The sequence below is a fragment of the Arachis stenosperma genome, chromosome 4 (genome assembly GCF_014773155.1).
Source record: "Arachis stenosperma cultivar V10309 chromosome 4, arast.V10309.gnm1.PFL2, whole genome shotgun sequence".
In the NCBI taxonomy this organism is placed as follows: Eukaryota; Viridiplantae; Streptophyta; class Magnoliopsida; order Fabales; family Fabaceae; genus Arachis; species Arachis stenosperma.
In genome coordinates, this window is record NC_080380.1 from 1,185,422 (window position 1) to 1,202,954 (window position 17,533).

General features: G+C 34.5%; 1 protein-coding gene across 1 annotated transcript; it reads right to left on the reverse strand.

Annotated features, from left to right (window-relative positions):
- Positions 1 to 19: 19 nt before the first annotated feature.
- Positions 20 to 14,457, reverse strand: LOC130974043 (uncharacterized). Its single transcript, XM_057898775.1, has 10 exons — positions 14,145 to 14,457; positions 11,358 to 11,475; positions 10,299 to 10,395; positions 9,042 to 9,148; positions 7,136 to 7,258; positions 6,846 to 6,999; positions 6,165 to 6,225; positions 5,709 to 6,076; positions 1,302 to 2,823; positions 20 to 849 (listed from the first exon to the last, which is right to left on the reverse strand). Exons 1-10 carry the CDS (start codon positions 14,270 to 14,272, stop codon positions 615 to 617), a joined length of 2,913 nt encoding a protein of 970 aa, XP_057754758.1. The 5' UTR covers positions 14,273 to 14,457; the 3' UTR covers positions 20 to 614.
- Positions 14,458 to 17,533: the final 3,076 nt, after the last annotated feature.

Consider the following 17,533-nt stretch of genomic DNA (forward strand, 5'->3'; position numbering starts at 1 on the left):
TAACTCATGGCACCATGTGTCAATCAAAGAACCATCCGCTATATTCTTATTATATATTAATAAATATAAATAGACATTACAATTATATTAAATAATAGACCTCGTGAAATACTTGCCGCGCCACCCAAAAGAAATAATAAATAAAACGTCCCAAAAACTTGTGTTGCTCAATGGGCTACAGACTACAGTATCCATAGAACAAAGCTGCATTGCCACTTACAAAGGTGAACTTTTCCATCTTTTTCTCTCTGATTGAAAGGCTAGTGTTGTCATTTCCTGAAGTGCTAGAAGACAAAATGAAACATGATACCTTACTTGCAATACTCATGTTCCAGGAACGTAATATGAAACACTTCGAAAAGATGAAACAATTTGGGGGTAGGATAAACATCAAAGTACAAATATAATAATCAACAGAGGACTAGCAGTAACCCCGGGCTTAGAAAGAGCTACAGAATCTAAAGCCCATCAAAGAAATTGATTACATTACTCCTTTTTGTGTGCTAGCAAGTGGTAGGAATTTGTTGAAGTGGAAAGCCAACAAGAAACCTGAGTCCATTTTGGTATTCAAAATGTAGGTTACAAGCGCACACATTTAGATTAGAGGCTGAGATTTACTTTGTGGAACTGATTGCTGCTGCCTCTGCTATTAAGGAAATAGGTTGACGAGCCTGGAGGCAGGCACCTATATCAAATGGATGCAACTTAGAACCATCAAAAATGAGATTTACTCCGGGAAGCGTTACTTCCTTACTATCAGTTTCATCTGCCTCAGATTTTGTGTCAACTTGCCGCGCTTCTTCATTGAGCTTTGTTGCAGCTTCATAGCCAGGAGGGGAGGCAAAAGACCTGCACCATTATACAGTTTCTGAGAATTGTATTTAACTAATATCATGATACTAATTATCTCAAAAGCTTAAGCTGATAGGAGGAATCACATAAATAGTTATATCTCTAATACGCCTCTCATGCAAGAGATTTTTTTTGGATTTGCGTGAATTTTCTAGACCTTTCGATCATAGAAGTTCTGATACCATATTATGATACCATTTTTTCCAAAAGCTTAAACTAATAGGAGGAAAAACATGAATGATTATATCTCTATCAACTAATACAGCAAAAACAAAAATACAAGCTATATAAATGAAGTTTTTATAAATTATTGTACTTTCAATTTTAAACTGGTAAAGGACTCCACAAGCAAATTTATTTTGTGATAATTGATTCCTCTGATAAAAAGATAAATAAATAAAATAAATTCAACAATATTCAAGAACTTAATTTGTAAAAGTTTAACCAACCTAAGATTGCTGCCATCAAAGCACAAAATTTCACTTCCACAGCACTGCCGGTTAGCAAGTTTTAACCTTTGATTCTCACTAATTGCTCCTGAAATTAGAGACGAAGGTTCTGCAAGTGGCTTCCATCTTCCGCTAGCATAGTTCATATGAAGTTGTGAAGATTCCTTAACTTGCTCTTTCTGGTAAAGAAGCTTTGCAGCAGGACCAGTTGCATGGTACACAGCACAAATGTCATGCAACTTTTTTCTTAAGCTTTGCATAGCATTATGGTGTTCACCAAATAAGCCAGATTGAAGCAACTGAGATGAAACTACCCTCTTACATATACTATTGCATAACTTTGGACTGAACAGCGGCATCCCAAATTCAACACCCAATGGAACCCAATCATAGTTCTCTTTAGCGGGTGAGAACTGCTCTGAATCTGCTCCTTTAAATAATCTCAGTATGCGAATATATCCAACTGTTTGTAGTTCAATCTTGTTTGCCAAGTCAGTCAAGAGAGAATTCAACTTTGAGCTTTCTTTTTCACTTATTCCTAAAGCTTCTCCAACGGGGTCAATTGATCCATCAGAGTTCTTTAGGGGCAAAGGGATATCCAAGGAAACCACTTTTCCAGATTCGTCGAGATCAAACTTACCAAGCGGCTGCACCAGGACAGCCGAATGTTTAAGAAGGGAATTTAAACAGTGCAGCAGTATACTTCCATTTACTAAATTTCCATCATGCTTTCCTCCCAAGCCTCCTACTGTAGAATCATCCCAAGACCATATGAGAGCTTTCACACAACCAGTCAGGGGAGCAGGAAGCAAGCGCAGAGACTGTCCTTTCATAAGGATAACTGAAAGAGGCCCACTAGCTGCATACGAATATAATACTAGTTTCATCCAAGGAGTCATAAAAGAATACGAGGGAGGACCAAAATGTACTGGACCAGTGGATCCTGGAAGAACTGATGACTGAGGAAGAGGCACCATGGACATAACTATATCATAGTCACGAAGAAACAAACGATCAAGAGTTTCTGGTGCAAGCGAAGCCAAGCTTTCACAGCGGAGAATGTCTACCCGATATTTCTTTTTCCCACTTATACTTGCATCATCTAACGAAGTAGTAGAATGGGTTGCAAATGCACTACTATGAACTGCTTCTGATGAAGTAGAAGCCTCCGCCGAATTATCTAGATCTAAATTATCACCACTCATCCTAAGTTCTGCAATAACAGAGTATTCTGATTTCCCAGCCAGAGGGATTTCAGCTTTCATAGAACTTGACTCATCAGTGCATGAAGTCACAACATCCATCTTGTTAAAACCTTTCTCCTCTTTTTCATTGGATGCAGTTCCACCTGCTTGTAGACATTCTAATACACAACGCAGGCTAAATGCATGATTTGCGAATTCCTGCAGCTCTCCCTCAAATTTTGCACCCTCCAGAGTGCCAAGATCCCTGCAAAGATCAGCAATGCTGGCATGGCCTAATTTGCCGGCTTCATATAGTGTAACAGCATGAGATTTCAGGCCTGAAATAGGTTACAGGGAGAACATGGTCAGACTATAGTACACATAATAGCACCACAAGAATAATAGTTTTGCTATTGGTATACAGTACAAATACAAAAAAAAGCATGAACAAGTTAATAATGGATTTGGAAATCAACGAAAAGAAAATGAAATAGATTATCATGTAATGAAGATTATTAACCTTAGATTGATTGCTTATTTCTGGAAGTATGTGGTCAATGGAAGTTGAATTAGCTGCTAATTGTTAGTCAAATTATTTTTAAAAAATTCTCCTTAAACTTTATTACGCTAACAATGCAGAGAATAAATAAATATAATTAAAAGAATAAACAAAGAAAATAAAGCATTTGTTGCAGAGTATGTGTGTGTAACATACAAACCAAAAACAAATTCATTATTTATCAACAGGATCAGTATGTGCTGTATCGGATGAAAATCACCACCACAATACCCTTCATTATCTAGCCCGAAATCTTAGAACCATTCAATATCTCAAGTTGATATGGTAGAAGCCAAATTAATTACTCGCCTATTTTTTAAATCATCAACTATGTCAGTATTCTTTGCCATAAATGTCTCAATCACTGGCTCTTTTGCAATTTAGGCAGCCCCAAAGTTGAATCCGTGATAACTAACAAATATGAAGTAAAGCATAAACCTAAACCTAAACCGGTGTTATTCTTATTTTCAAGACAAGCCACTCAATGTTTGGGAAGTCATACTATTTTGGGGTTTTGGTGTTTTATTCGATAGTTTAAACTGGTGCAAAAGTAGGATAGTGAGTGGTGATTACAGCAGAAGCCACCACCACCACTGAGGTCCAGTTTGGATAAACAGCTTAATTAAGCTCCTTTTGAAAAAATAGCATAAACAATAAATGATTCTATTAAAAGTAGCTTATAAATACGTTATTTTGTGTTTGGATTTTTAGTTCTAAAAGTGTTTATTTTATAGAAATGTGATAAAAAGTAGTAGTATTATGAGAGAAGTCATTTTTTTAAACTTCTCTATAAGCTCCTAAATAGCTTCTTAGAAAGCTGCAATTTGGTTTTGAAAATTACACTAGACATTAATACTACTACTTTTTATAAGTCAAAAGCTCAAAAAAGTCACTTTTGAAGCTTCCCAAACGGACCCTAAGTCACGTTAAATTAAAAGAAAAAGAAAAGTGTGAGAGAGGAGACATTCCTTCAGAGGTTGCGAAGTCTTCTCTATAATGCTTAACCCTACTTTCAGTTGTTGCATGTGTGCTGTTGTCTGCGACGTGAAGTAAAGATCAAGTTTCTACCACATTTGCCACGAAAACTCACAATCAACAAGTGTGAGCACCCTTCAGTCATCATCGACATCAACCACATGAGGATTGTCTAATCTTTCTCTTCCCAGAGCTCAAACTCGTCGGATGCGCCATTATTGAGAGCATCCTCCGGCAACATAAATTTCAGAGGATGAAGAGCACACCAACCAACAAGACTGAAGAGGCAATTGCCTTTGATTACCGATAGGACTTGATGGCGCCAGAGAAGAAAATTCTGATCATCGAGTCGGAGAGAGATATTCGGAAGAGAATGTGAGGGAGGCACAACTGCAGGCAGAGACATTTCCCAGCGGTGGCATTGGCGGAGGATCCATGCTTTTGCAATCTGAAGCTCTGATGCCATGATAGTTTGAGAGAGAGAGAGAGAGAGAGAGAGAGAGAGAGAGAGAGAGAGAGAGAGAGAGAGAGAGAGAGAGAGGAGAGGAGAGTTAGAAGAGAGAAGAAAGAGTTGAGAGAATTGAGAATGAATGTTTATTGTGTTATATCATTACTGAGTTTAAGCTCAGTTCACTGCTTATATACATCGCTGAGTAGCTTATTCAATAAGCTATTACAAAGGAGTAGAAGGGATTTTCATACCTTAGTTAGTTGTAAGATCTATCTATCTGCTACCAACTCTTAACAATCTAACAGATTCTACCTCTTAGACTCTTGCTTAGCTCACTCTTCAACTCACTCTATTAACTATTGTGGTCACCAGAGAAGAAAGAAGTAGCATTAGGGAGTGTTCTTAACCTTGATAATGGACGAAGAAGTTAAAGTTTGGGGTGGATGTGGTTAAGTGATGAGAAAATAGGTGAGAGAAAATGTATGCCAGACCAAAAGTGAGAGACAGAAAAAGTAGTTCCACAAAATAAAGTACCCCAATTCTGGGGCCTCTTTAGAACAGCACTGGCAGACCCTCAAGATCTGGCGCTGTTATATTTTATTTTCTCTACTTGAAAGTACTCACTTCTAATGTGCATTACTAGAGAGAAGTTTTAGTTCACGAATTTATATGTTGAATAGACATGATCATGCATAAAACCAAATCCATTAGAATAGGAAATGGACTTACTAAGAACAGTAAGTGCTATCCCATTTTACATTGAAGAAATTATAGTGCCTATTTACATGGAATAACAACTCATTCAGTAGCTTGGTTTGTATAACATATAACTAGAAAACCTATATGATATGCAAAGAGACCAGAGAGACTTCGCACAGAATTCTGCAAGTTTGATTATTAGGGCTCACTCACAGTCAATATTAATTTTATTAGGAAATATTGTCCCCTAAGATGACACCAGGGCTCCATTATTCTCATAGGGATGCAAGATACCTCTAGCACTAATATTTTACCCAAGGTGGTTAGAGCGATATAGGCAAAATGACGGATAATAAAAAGCTCTGTAGACAACCTAGCTACTATTTTCCTTTATTTTGAGAACAATATAAATATTAAACTTATCAAACTCTGTCCATTCCTATCTATTATCTTATTGACAAAATGCTAAAAAATCAACAACGAAAGCTGGCGAATCATTAGCAAATAAATTTCAGCATGATGGAGAAGTGAAAGGAAACCTGGTGAAACAGAACCCATCATAAGATAGGATGTTATATTAGCATCTACTATGAAAGCTGCACGTGTATAGGCAGAACGTGGACCGTAATTTCCAGAACTTGAAGCATCTCCTTGCCGGTTGGAATCATTATTGATAACCATATTCTCAAGGGCTTGACCAAATTCATCGCTAACTATACTTCTACGAGACCCAGATGCACTTGTATCTTGAAGAATAGATGCTGGATCAATTACTTTCGTTGCCCATCCCAATCGACATACAAAAGAAGCAGCAGCCTGCAGTTGTGCCAAGTCTGCCTGTAGGGTACTTGCCAATTCAGTAACAGATGCGTTTTCATTTGAAACAACAAATACTGCATATAATAACCTGGAAGAATAGGAAAACCTTAGAATTAGGGACACAATGTACGTAAAGCAAGTTTAACAAAAAAGATACAGACTGAAATAAATGTTACTCTTCAATGGGATCTTCATAAGTCTGCTCCCTGTTGGAAACAAAACCTTCGAGCCTAGAAACTGAACAACCATAAATATAAAAATTCTCAAGCCAATTGATCAGATAGCCATTAACAAGTAAATGATCCACACAAGGACACAAAATAAAAAGATATTACTGATGAAGTATAATTGCTCAGTACACTACATCCATTCAGTTCTCAACACAATAGGCTTTATAAGCCTCAGAATGATTACACAAGCACACCAACTATTAATATTTTACAAAATTTAATTCACCATAATTATTAACTACACAGCTGACCAATCATTAGCTAAGGCACAAGATACAGAAACATAACTAGTATCATTATTTTAGACAGTATTGAGTTTGGAATGGTTAGAATATACTTACTATTACCTAGAAATGAGTTGTGCATGAGGTTGAGTAGAAACTAATGTAAATGATAGAAGATATATCTATATTTTGGGTTTGCCAATTTGTTTGTGCAACCAAAACTAAAATTGTTAGGGACAATGACTGATGTACAACTCTCTGCCATATAGTTTAGCATATGCTTTGGACCATGATGTGTAAGGAATATCCTAAGCTTCAAGATTAAAACTTTAATTCTCCGTGAATATACCTCTAAGGATATTCAGAGTAAAACGTAGAGCACATTTTAACACATAGAACACACCTTTAAACCGATCATCAGGATATACAGGAACATCAAAATAGACCAATCCCCGTTTGTAAAGACCCTTGATAACATTCGGATCAAACAAGATGAATGAATTTGCCTCTTCCTTACACACTTTGTCTATTGTGGCCATTTCCTCTTCTGAGAGTTTCTAAAATAGCAGGAAAAGAAAAAAAAAAAAAAACTATAAGACAAGGGAATATACAACTATCTGCACTTAACAAAAGTGACAACATTATTACATACAACTCTTCTTCCATACTCAAAGGGTCTTAAGCACAACTCACCTTAAATTCTTCCAATGTAAAGTTGACAAGACAAACTCCCCACCACGGTTCAATTGGAAAATCCACAGGTTGTGTTGGTAAAAGTTCTTTGGCAATTGATTTGTTCAATTTCCACATGATTTTCTGTAAAACCCAAGAAAAAAAAAATCCAAATTTTGAGAACATAGAGATGTTTATGAAAATCAAATTGAAATTTATGAGGGCCAGAATTAAGATACATTCCCTAGATAATTAAACAATGATAATCTGAGGCACGGACACTTTGTTGAGTTGCCGTGTCTACGTGTCGGACACGACACTCATCGACTCTCATCCAACACGTGTGTCTTCTGTGTCCAACTGCATCTTAATAAAAAATAAAAAATTCTTCTCCGAACACACTTAGACACACCTAAATACCATATGTCAGTGTGTCCAACTTTACTCTTAACATGTATTCTTAAAATGAGTTTAGAAATAGTATATATTATTATTTATTATAACAAAAAGTATTTTAAATACTCTATATAATTAAAAAAAGATATTAAAACAGTTTAAAAATTAATTTATATTTTAATATCAATAAATATCAAAATATCATTACTCTAAAAAATACTTTATATTTTACATATATGTCGTGTTCCCGTGTTTTGTAACAAATTAAAATTCGCTTGTCCGCGTATCCTGTGTTGTGTCATATCCCAGGTTGGTGTCAGTGTCCATGCATCATAAATGATCATGTAGATTTTGCTAATGAACACAGAAATATCAACCACATCCAGTCTGGTTGTGGTATATGATTGCATAAAAGGCAAACCTACATTTCTCCATTGAAGTTATTACATTTTATATCTCAATTTTACTCTTTACTATTTTCCTAATTATCAAAGTTTCCTACTCTAAACCCCATTAAGAAAGAAAATCACAAGCAATCATTCTGAAGTAACATATTGAATGTGATAAAACATATGTTTGCCCGTGTTCCATGGCCTTGAACCCTAGGCTGTGTTTGTATACTGAAACTCATTTGGTTGTGGATACAAGGACAGAGACATCAAAATTTTTGTCTCAGACAGAAAGTTCATGTATTTTCTGTACTTTCTAAAACTGAAGACAAAATAGCCATCTTCGCCATTTTGTCTATGTCTCTTGTCTCCATATTTCTAATAGAGATAGAATCCAAAAGCAACCTACGCTATGCTTTGAGGCTTCCCCGAGACAAACTATAGAAACAATTAGACACTACGGATAGAGATACAAACAAACATGGTCCTAGTATTTTGTTTGGTAATACATGAAGTCACCCATAAGCTCGTGTACCAAATCATTCACATTCCGGAACACTAGAATGTGATCGGGAATGCCCTCAAGATCACTGGATGAAATGGTGATGGTCAAAAGCCAGGAGGGAGACTGACGCGTAGGACAAGCAAACAATACCCTCTAATTAGTTGAGTTATTAAATACATGGGAATTGAATGGTATTCTCCATTTAAGGGTACCCTCAGTGACTGACAAACTATCAGCCATGATTGTGAATATGAGGCACTGCACACAGATTTTGTCTGATGGCAACTTGAAATGTTTGGTAATATGATTCAGATTATTCTATACAAAAAATGTCTCCTCCTGATAGAGAAATTAACGAAGTATAATAGCTAGAATTAAGAGAATCACTTCCTAGAATCAGGGAGGATTTCTTGGTAAACATGAACATCTCAAAAAGGCTAAGCTAGGAAGAGAAACCAAATAATAATACAACCAATTCACCAAATGATTAGGCAATCAGATTTGACCTAGTGTCTTTCTTGATACCTTGGTGATAGGCACAACATTGCAACAGCTGATGTCAAACATAAAATAATAGACTTGAAATCCAAGTACCAATTATATATTAATGTTTGTCTATCGTAAATCAATCCAGTACCTTAGATCTGCACCTGTTCATTATATCAATAAATTCATTTCTTCCGATTCCTGTAAGCCTCAAAGCATCCGCAGCACTAAAATTTGGAATGCTGTCATAAGGTTGCTCTGCGTAAAATTAAACATTTAATAAATTCAAAAAACAGGCTTAATTGCAAATAAAGATTAGGTTGGTACAAATAACAAGGGAAGGGAAGGGCATCACAGGTACTAGAGTGGATTCTTTGATTGGCAGACTATAATATACAGTAACAACGAATCAGAAATAAATATAGGCTGCAAGGCAAGTAATGAAGTTACAACATAGAGTGCTACCTAGAATAGAGTGTGGTATAGGTTTCATGTGAAACCTGCTAAACTGAATGCCTATACGTATATACAAACATGTGTAACTAGTAACATTATCATTGAGAATACATAATTCTGTGATATAACTTCTGAGATTAACAGAAGTTCTAAGATGTAGCTACTTGTAAACCCCCCCCCCCCCCCACCCCCCCTTCCCTCCTTTTTTTACTATTTGGTCTCCATACACCAGCCTCTTGTCTTCTTAACCATTTTATCATTAATTCCAAACATTAGCACTAACCCTTGTTTTCAAGCATACTCAGGAAACCGCACAACTAGAAGCCCTTCTCCCTAACGTGATTGCTTTTTGAATAAAACAATCCCAAACTAAAGTTGCTATAACCATAATGGCTGTTGGATCGACATCAAGTTCAACAGAAGATCTGCATAATTGCCAGGCATATGATCACCTCATGATATGTTTCCTCACATATATGGCTCGCTTTATATATATACTACCATCAACCTGTAATCAATACATATCACATTTCATCTCATAGCACCAATTTGCTCCCTCTATTTAAACTTAGAAGCATCACCTCCTGACTTCAGGGACATTCCTATTTACCAACTACTTATTCACACCACCCGACTTTACAGAAAAGATTTTGTTAGACAAGTAGACAACCAACCAGGATTATTAAAGCAACTCTCAATTTAAGAACAATCTAACATTCCAGTTCTATCCATTCAAGTTACAGATGAATCATCAGTCAGAAAATATATCATACAAAATTTTTGTTGGTATTAGAAAGGCTCATTAAGATGGCCAGACACGTGGTGGGGGGAGGAGGAAGAGAAAAACAAAAAACAAAACAAAACACTTCATTGCAAGTTATATAGAGGGAAAAAAATTCAGAGCCATCATGGAGAGCAAATGCACTAGAGAAATTAAACAAGTAAAAGATACCATTTTTCATTACTTCAAAGATCATATCACAATAATATCTGAAAGGTGATATCCTCATGACACGGCAGACATACTCGGCTAGATGATACGGGAAAAGCTGCGAAAGAAAGGAATAAATAAATAAATACAGGTGGCTTGCAATGAAAGCATACAAGAGCACTGCCCAGTGCCCAATATTTAACTAGTATATACATCTTGCATTGAATTTTTAAAATTTTAGATAAAATACGATTCAGGAACATAAAGGGACTGCCGAGTACACAAGTGTCAGTGGCTAACTCAACAGCTTGAATCTGTGACCTTGAGGTCACATGAAGATAAACCAGTTGTTGCTCCAAGGAGTCTCCTACTATTGAAATGATTCAATAGAGAGTGCAAAACAATATCCAGAAATATGTGCGTGCATATGAAGTTTGACAAAAAAAAAAAATGAAATTCCATTCCTGGCGAATAAGTGGAAATGCTTCCTATGCCTAATACCACACAGGATGACACTATCAACGGACTTCTTGAAAGGACTGCCAAAGCCAATTATCTTGGTTGATGTTGATAGGCTCAACAAACATGCTCAAGGTCATCCCTCTTTCACACCAAGGAAATGACAGCATTGTTTGTTACGGAGGAAGTTTTGCTTTATGGATTTCCAAAGACCATAGTTTCCATTAGTGGGGAGTTCTTCAAGAGTAACTTCTGGAATTACGGTGAAGGGCTCATTTATGCCCTGACTATTTCTTGTTACTTCTCTACATCTCATACGTGTTTCATAATACTTTGCATGCTTCTGAGGTTTATTTTCCCAACTAGTGGATTATCATATTCCTTATTATATACAGAATTTATACCATATTTTCTGTCTTACATGATACTAGTTTTAACAAAACATTATCCAACAACTACAGTAAAAACAAAAGACCTGCTATTTTAGTTAAAACGTTGACATTATTTTATCTTTTCAGCATTAAAACTCCAATTAAGTAGGGATATAAAGTTCTAGAACAATTTATTTAATATACAAATTGCAGTAAAAAGAACGAGACAGGTATTTAGTACAGCACATACAGCAAGATTCTTCCGCAAGTACTGCATCATGTCTTCATAATATTCGCTTTCTCTACAAACCTTTCGAGCAAAACAATTATTCCATTGGAGTCTCTTCTTTATGCAACTTTCAATTATCCTGCAGAGCAATTCCCATGGCCAACAAAATTAAAGGAAATGTTAATTATGTACTTCTAAAATGTATAGTCAAGGAATCAACACATGAAAACCAAAAACTGATGTGTGACATATTTTGAATATCTATTATTCACAAGAGAAATAATTTTTAAAATTATGTTAATATAATTGAAAACTTGATCTCAATCTAAAGAAATAACAAAAAAAGATATAATGTCTATATTTTTTTTTTAAATGTGAAACTGAGAAAAAATGAAGAAACTGGACAGTTTTATTTCTCAGAAAGTGGGGAGCAATGAGTAACCGGAGAACAGTTTTATAACCATTTATGTGTTTATTTTTTACAATGAACAATAAGGATAAAATTGTAAACTGAAATTGGGGACCAAAACAGTTATCAATCTACCTTAATCCTCGTCATAATGGGTATAGATAAGTAAATAAATAAACTACTCATGAATGAATGAGAATTTTCTTGAGTGTACATTGCATAATAACAGATTTTTTATTTTCCAGCTAATAACCCAAGGAAAAGATTCATCAAACCAGTGAAAATTTAGGGGGGTGTTTGACAACAGCTAAAACTCAGCTAACCAAGTACAAAGTGGCCTAGTTCTTTTAAATTATTTTTTGGTAGCTCCACAAATATTTTAAGGTGCATGCTATGGTAAAGAGGGAAAAAAAGAGAATGAAGATTCTCTTTGATAAATAGTTAGATATCTATTTAGAAGAATATGTCATTTTATTTTTTTAAATTTTTAAGGTAGATTATATACTCGTCTTCATTCTCTCCACACAAAAACCTCTTCATAAAATTGTCCATATTTTAAATGAGCCTAACCTAGTAAAATAATAATAATTTTAAGTTGGTTATTTCATCCCACAATACAGTAGTCAATCTCGTTGGATCTCATGGGATCTCGGCAACCAATCCCATCCCAGCATGCATCCGAGAAGAGACCAGATGAAATCTAGGTTTTTATATTCCAGATGTCCCAGCTGGGATCCTGGTGGGATCTGGGCCAAAATCTAAGCCTTTCTCAGCAAATGCAACTGGGATCTTACACGGGTGTTGAAACCCGACTTTGCCTCTTTATAACAACTTCTATGATGGTTGTAAGAGAGGTATATGGGTAATTTCATTGCCCTTCTATCATGATGATTGGTTATTGACAACTTAAATTAGGATTTATGACTTTATGAGTTTATTTAGTATGGATTATGGAACTAGTATGAAATATAGAACTTAAGATTTTGGATTATTAGTTATGATGCTTAATACATGGTTTCTCTTGATTTTCTGCTTTTTTTAAAAAGAAAAAAAAGTTATATACAATATAGATGTTATTCATATCACAGAATTTCCATCTACCTTTGTTCAAATCCCAGCCATCCCATGTCCGTAGATCCCATCATCCCAGTTTTGGGCCAGACGAGATCCAGGATTGACTAGTATGTTTCATCCCAATTTTCTCCCTAGATCCCACCACCACCCACTCCTGTAACCACCACATACTGTCACCCCACAACCACCACCCAAGTTCACCCGTATGCCACTGGCAACCTCTGCCCAGCACCGGGAACAACCCCAAGTCATTGGTAACCACCATCTGGTGCCAGCACCATCCAGTCCATCCTGTGTTGTTTTCGGTACCATCCCATCCCATCCTATTTATTATGTACGCCTACCTCCAAATTACCAAAAACAAGCAAAGGAAACATATCTAGCAAGAGACCAGTCATGTTGAAACAAGCTTACAAAAATCAGAGGATGTATATCTTTTCCTCTCCTATAAGTAAAGCTAAAATCTGAAAACGGATTAGCCAGGATTCAAATTAAACACTGTACAAAAATAAGCTAATGAAAAATCATAGAACTTTGCACCAAGTAATTCTTAAAAAGGGGAGTTGATCACATTCGGAAATTAAAGGCTATTGCATAGCATATTAAGTCTAACATATGCAACAACACATGGAAATTTTCAAATATTGATTGCTCAATACTAAATGTTGCACCACTATCCAACTGCAGGGCCATTTCAGCAACAATAAAAGAGGCAGTTGTTGACTTGATGTTACTGGATAACAAAATGGGTTTTGTAATTTATTAAGATTCTCCAAATGGGTTCTGATAATAATCTTGTAAGGAAACAATTCAAAGAAATACAGAAAAGAAATAGCATTTAGGCAAAAATAGAAGGCAATTTTATCTTTTTCATAATTTTTTTTAACAAAATCCCAGAAAATGATAAAAATGGAGATGCAAATCAAACAGGCTCATACCTCAGTATCTTATTTTCATGGATCGAACATACAAAGTTATCTACCCTTGTTTTCCCCATTAATTAGGGTTGGTTGGGCTGATCAAACCAAGTTATGTGCTTCTACTAGTCTTCTCCTCCTATCTCTAAACCACATATGTTATTATAACTTTCTTTTTCCTCTAATGCACACTTTTTTCAATTCTATCTTGTCCAGTTTGTTCACTCTTTAATAGAACATTCTCAAACTGCAATCTCTTAGCACATCACGAGAAAAAAAATTATGGTAATTAGAGCCTCAAGTGACGGAGACTCCAAACCCTGAACTCTTAAAACAGTGAGGACTTAATTTAGGTTAGAACTGAAAGCATGGAGATTTTGCAAGGAAGCATGAGGAAGCTACTCTAACCTTCTGTGCCATTCTTCTTTGGAAGAGAGGGTAAGTTGAATTCGCTTGGGAAGGTTCTCCCATGGACACTCTTCCTTGATCGCTTTTTGCAACAGCTGTTCCTCAACGGTGACAGAAGCACGCTGCATTTCTCACTTGCTGCAATCCAAGCAAGAAGCAAGACGAAACGGAACGAAATGAAGGGAATAATGGTGAGAGTGATCTATGTATTCAGATCTGGTTGAGCGAGATGGTAGAGGTGCTACCATCAACAAACAACAACTACGTATGACTTCAGTACGGGTGGGAAAGAAATCAATTTGACCAAATTGAACTTTCTTTTTACTTGCTTTACAGTTTTACACACACAATTTTTTTATTCGGGAAATAATATTTTTACCTACGAATGTTATTTAAGAAAAATTAAAAATAACTTTATGAGCTTCTTTCGGTATTATTAAATGTTGGTTTAGATCAATGAGAGTGGGGCTGTATCAACAAAAAAAAAGTATAGTGTAAGGGATGGTTATAGATGGTTATTAGAAAAAATATTAAATTGAAATGTTAATAGTAACTGAAATTGGTTGTGGAATACAAATATTTTGGAAAAGTTTAAATTTATCATGTAGCTTGACTTATATGATGTTTTACCAATTGAGATTTTTTGATTCAAGCGGCATTTAGCTTCTTTAGATATATGTAAGAGATGTAATAAGATATAGAAGACTATGAAGCATTGCTTTAGAGACTGTGAACGATCAAAGACAATTTGGCATATGTTGGATCTTAATATTCTGAACTCGACGACTGGTAATGCTCTTGGAGAGTAGTTTCGGAAGGCCTTGACTAACGATGTGGTGTCTTTTGGTGTAGGACTTTAGTGGGTATGGAGATATAGGTGCAATGACATATTCAATACTGACAATCCTTGGACAGACCACAAGGTTGTTGTTTTGACTAGAATTACCACCAAGGACTTGCAGGTTTACAGGAATCGAAACAATGCCTTTAGGTCTCTCCGAAATTGTCTGTGTTGGGAACCACCAGTAGGCAACAGTTTTAAAGTTAATTGTGATGCAAGTTTGTATCTGGATTCAAATTTAGCGGGATTTGGATGTATAATTAGAGATTCTAAGGGAGATTGGATTTCGGACTGCTCTAGAAGCATTCTCCCCTGGTCTATCATCAGATGTGAATTATTTGCTGTTTGGAGGGGGCTGGTTTTAGCTTGGGATTGCGGTTTAAGTGATATTATATGTGAAACGGATTGTCTTGACATTCTGTCCATCATGCATGAGCCTACAAGTGGTTATTCATCTGAAGTAACAGATTTGGTTCAAAAGATTCAGGAGCTTTTATCTCGTCCTTGACTTGTTCACGTTGAGTGGGTGTCTCGAGAAGCAAATAGAGCTGCAGATTGGATGGCTAGATATGGTGCCAATAGTAACTCTAATCATGTTATTTGGTAGCCTTGTGTTGATCTCCAACAAATCATCCGCTCGGATATAGAATAATGTTTACTTTGTTTCTTTCCATGTTTAGACACACAAAAAAAGTTGGGTTAGATTAATTTAGTTGAATGAAAAAAAATTACTTTTAATAAAAAATAAAAGAAAAATAGATTTGAATCCTCTAAAATTTAAATTTTATTTTAGATAATAAAATGTAATCTCTTATCATTGATTTCATTGGGTGGGACAAAAAACAAATATGAAAGAAAAACTATTCAAAGATAGAAGATTACACTTTACTCTTTAAAGTGAAATTCAAACTTTAAAAGACTCAAAAAAAAAAAATACTAGGTGTCCAACAAGAAAATAAATTTTCTTACAAAGTTTTAGACTTATGAAAAAACTTTTTGTTGCTCATGATATTTTTTTTGGAGAGGACAAATTTTTAAATTTTCCTTTTAAGCTTCAAACTTTCGGTCGAATTCCAATAAATTGAACTTTACACCAGTTTTAAAACTTAAATTTCAGAATATCTTTTATTACGAACTTTGATTTTTGTATTGTCGATTAACATTTGACTCTTTTTTACTTTTCAATTAATAATGAGTTTGAAATTAGCCATTGTACTTCAATAAAATATATTGACGTAGGTTAAAAAATTTCTAACAGAAAAAATTATTCACTTAAAAAAATGTGTTGAATAAAGAGAAAATTTCAAATAATTTGCTAATATGATTTTTACGCTTTCTAACTTTTTTTATGATAATTTTCGCCTTTTAGTTACTAGCTTCTTTCACATTAATTTTATTACTCAAAGTGTATTTTGAAGGTTGTGAACATTTCTTCTCAACGTTACTTTCATATTTAATGGATAAAGGTTCAACAAATTTATCGAGATTACTGGTTGATGTGGAATCATTCTCAATGATAAAGTTTGTTACTTGCTTAACTCATCCTAAACTTTTAACCACTCTTTCAAATTCAATGCACTTAATATCCTTGCTTATCATAATTCACCTATTTATCTCATTTTCTTTCACTTGAGGTTCCAACTTTCTTTCATACCACTCTCTATGGTTGACTTTATTTTTACGCGTACGTTTGATGGTAGTACAATAAAAGAGAGGATAGGCATGCTTGTAGTAATTCGGTTCATTAATTTTCTGAGACGATCTAATTTCTCTTCTTTTTTTTGGATGATAGATTTAAACTCTTTTTATTCCTGGATTAATAGTTGAATAAGTTCTTCTATTGAGGGTTGTGAAAAAAAAAATGATTGATTTTGGAGAAAATCATAGCATATGAAAGGTGGTTCACAAAGGTAAGAATATTGAGATGGTAATTAATATTTATTTTCACGTGAAACATAGCATTAAAATTTTTTAACTATGATACAAAAATTATTTAATTTTGACACAAAGAATTCTTAATTTTAACACTGAATTTTTTAAAATTATTTGATACTGCAGTTTCTTCTTTTTCTTTTTATTTTTCTTCTTTTTTCTTTATTCATGCAGAATTTTTGTATTTTTATTATAAAGTTATATATATATTTTTAATTTTTTTGTGTTTATTGTCAAAAAGATCTAAATAAAAAATAGTATAATTTTTTTATTTGTTTTTTTATTTGTTTAATTTTTTATTCTTTATAGAGGATGAAACAATAAAAATTATAAGAGTGTGAAACAAAAAAAATTATGAAAATAAGAAGAAGAAGGAGAAGAAATTGTTTGAAAAACATATATAAAAAATAGCATAAAGTTTTTTTAACTGTGATATAGAAATTTTTTAATTTTGACATTAAAATTTTTTAAGAGTGACACATAAAATAAAATGTTATAGTTTTTTTTTCTTTTTTTTTTGATGAAAAAGACAATGCTAAAAAAGAGTTGTACAAAAATATAAAATAGAATGTTGTAATTTTTTTTATTCATTTTTCTTTAAAAAGAAAAAAAGACA

What these genes read in the sequence shown, in the direction of transcription:
- LOC130974043 (XM_057898775.1), bottom strand. Translation starts at nt 14,272, where the DNA reads ATGCAGCGTGCTTCTGTCACCGTTGAGGAACAGCTGTTGCAAAAAGCG. An exon ending in CTTTGAAGTAATGAAAAATG is followed by an intron (nt 9,149 to 10,298) that starts GTATCTTTTACT and finishes AATTTTACGCAG; the next exon opens with AGCAACCTTATGACAGCATT. An exon ending in TCCTGATGATCGGTTTAAAG is followed by an intron (nt 6,226 to 6,845) that starts GTGTGTTCTATG and finishes ATGGTTGTTCAG; the next exon opens with TTTCTAGGCTCGAAGGTTTT.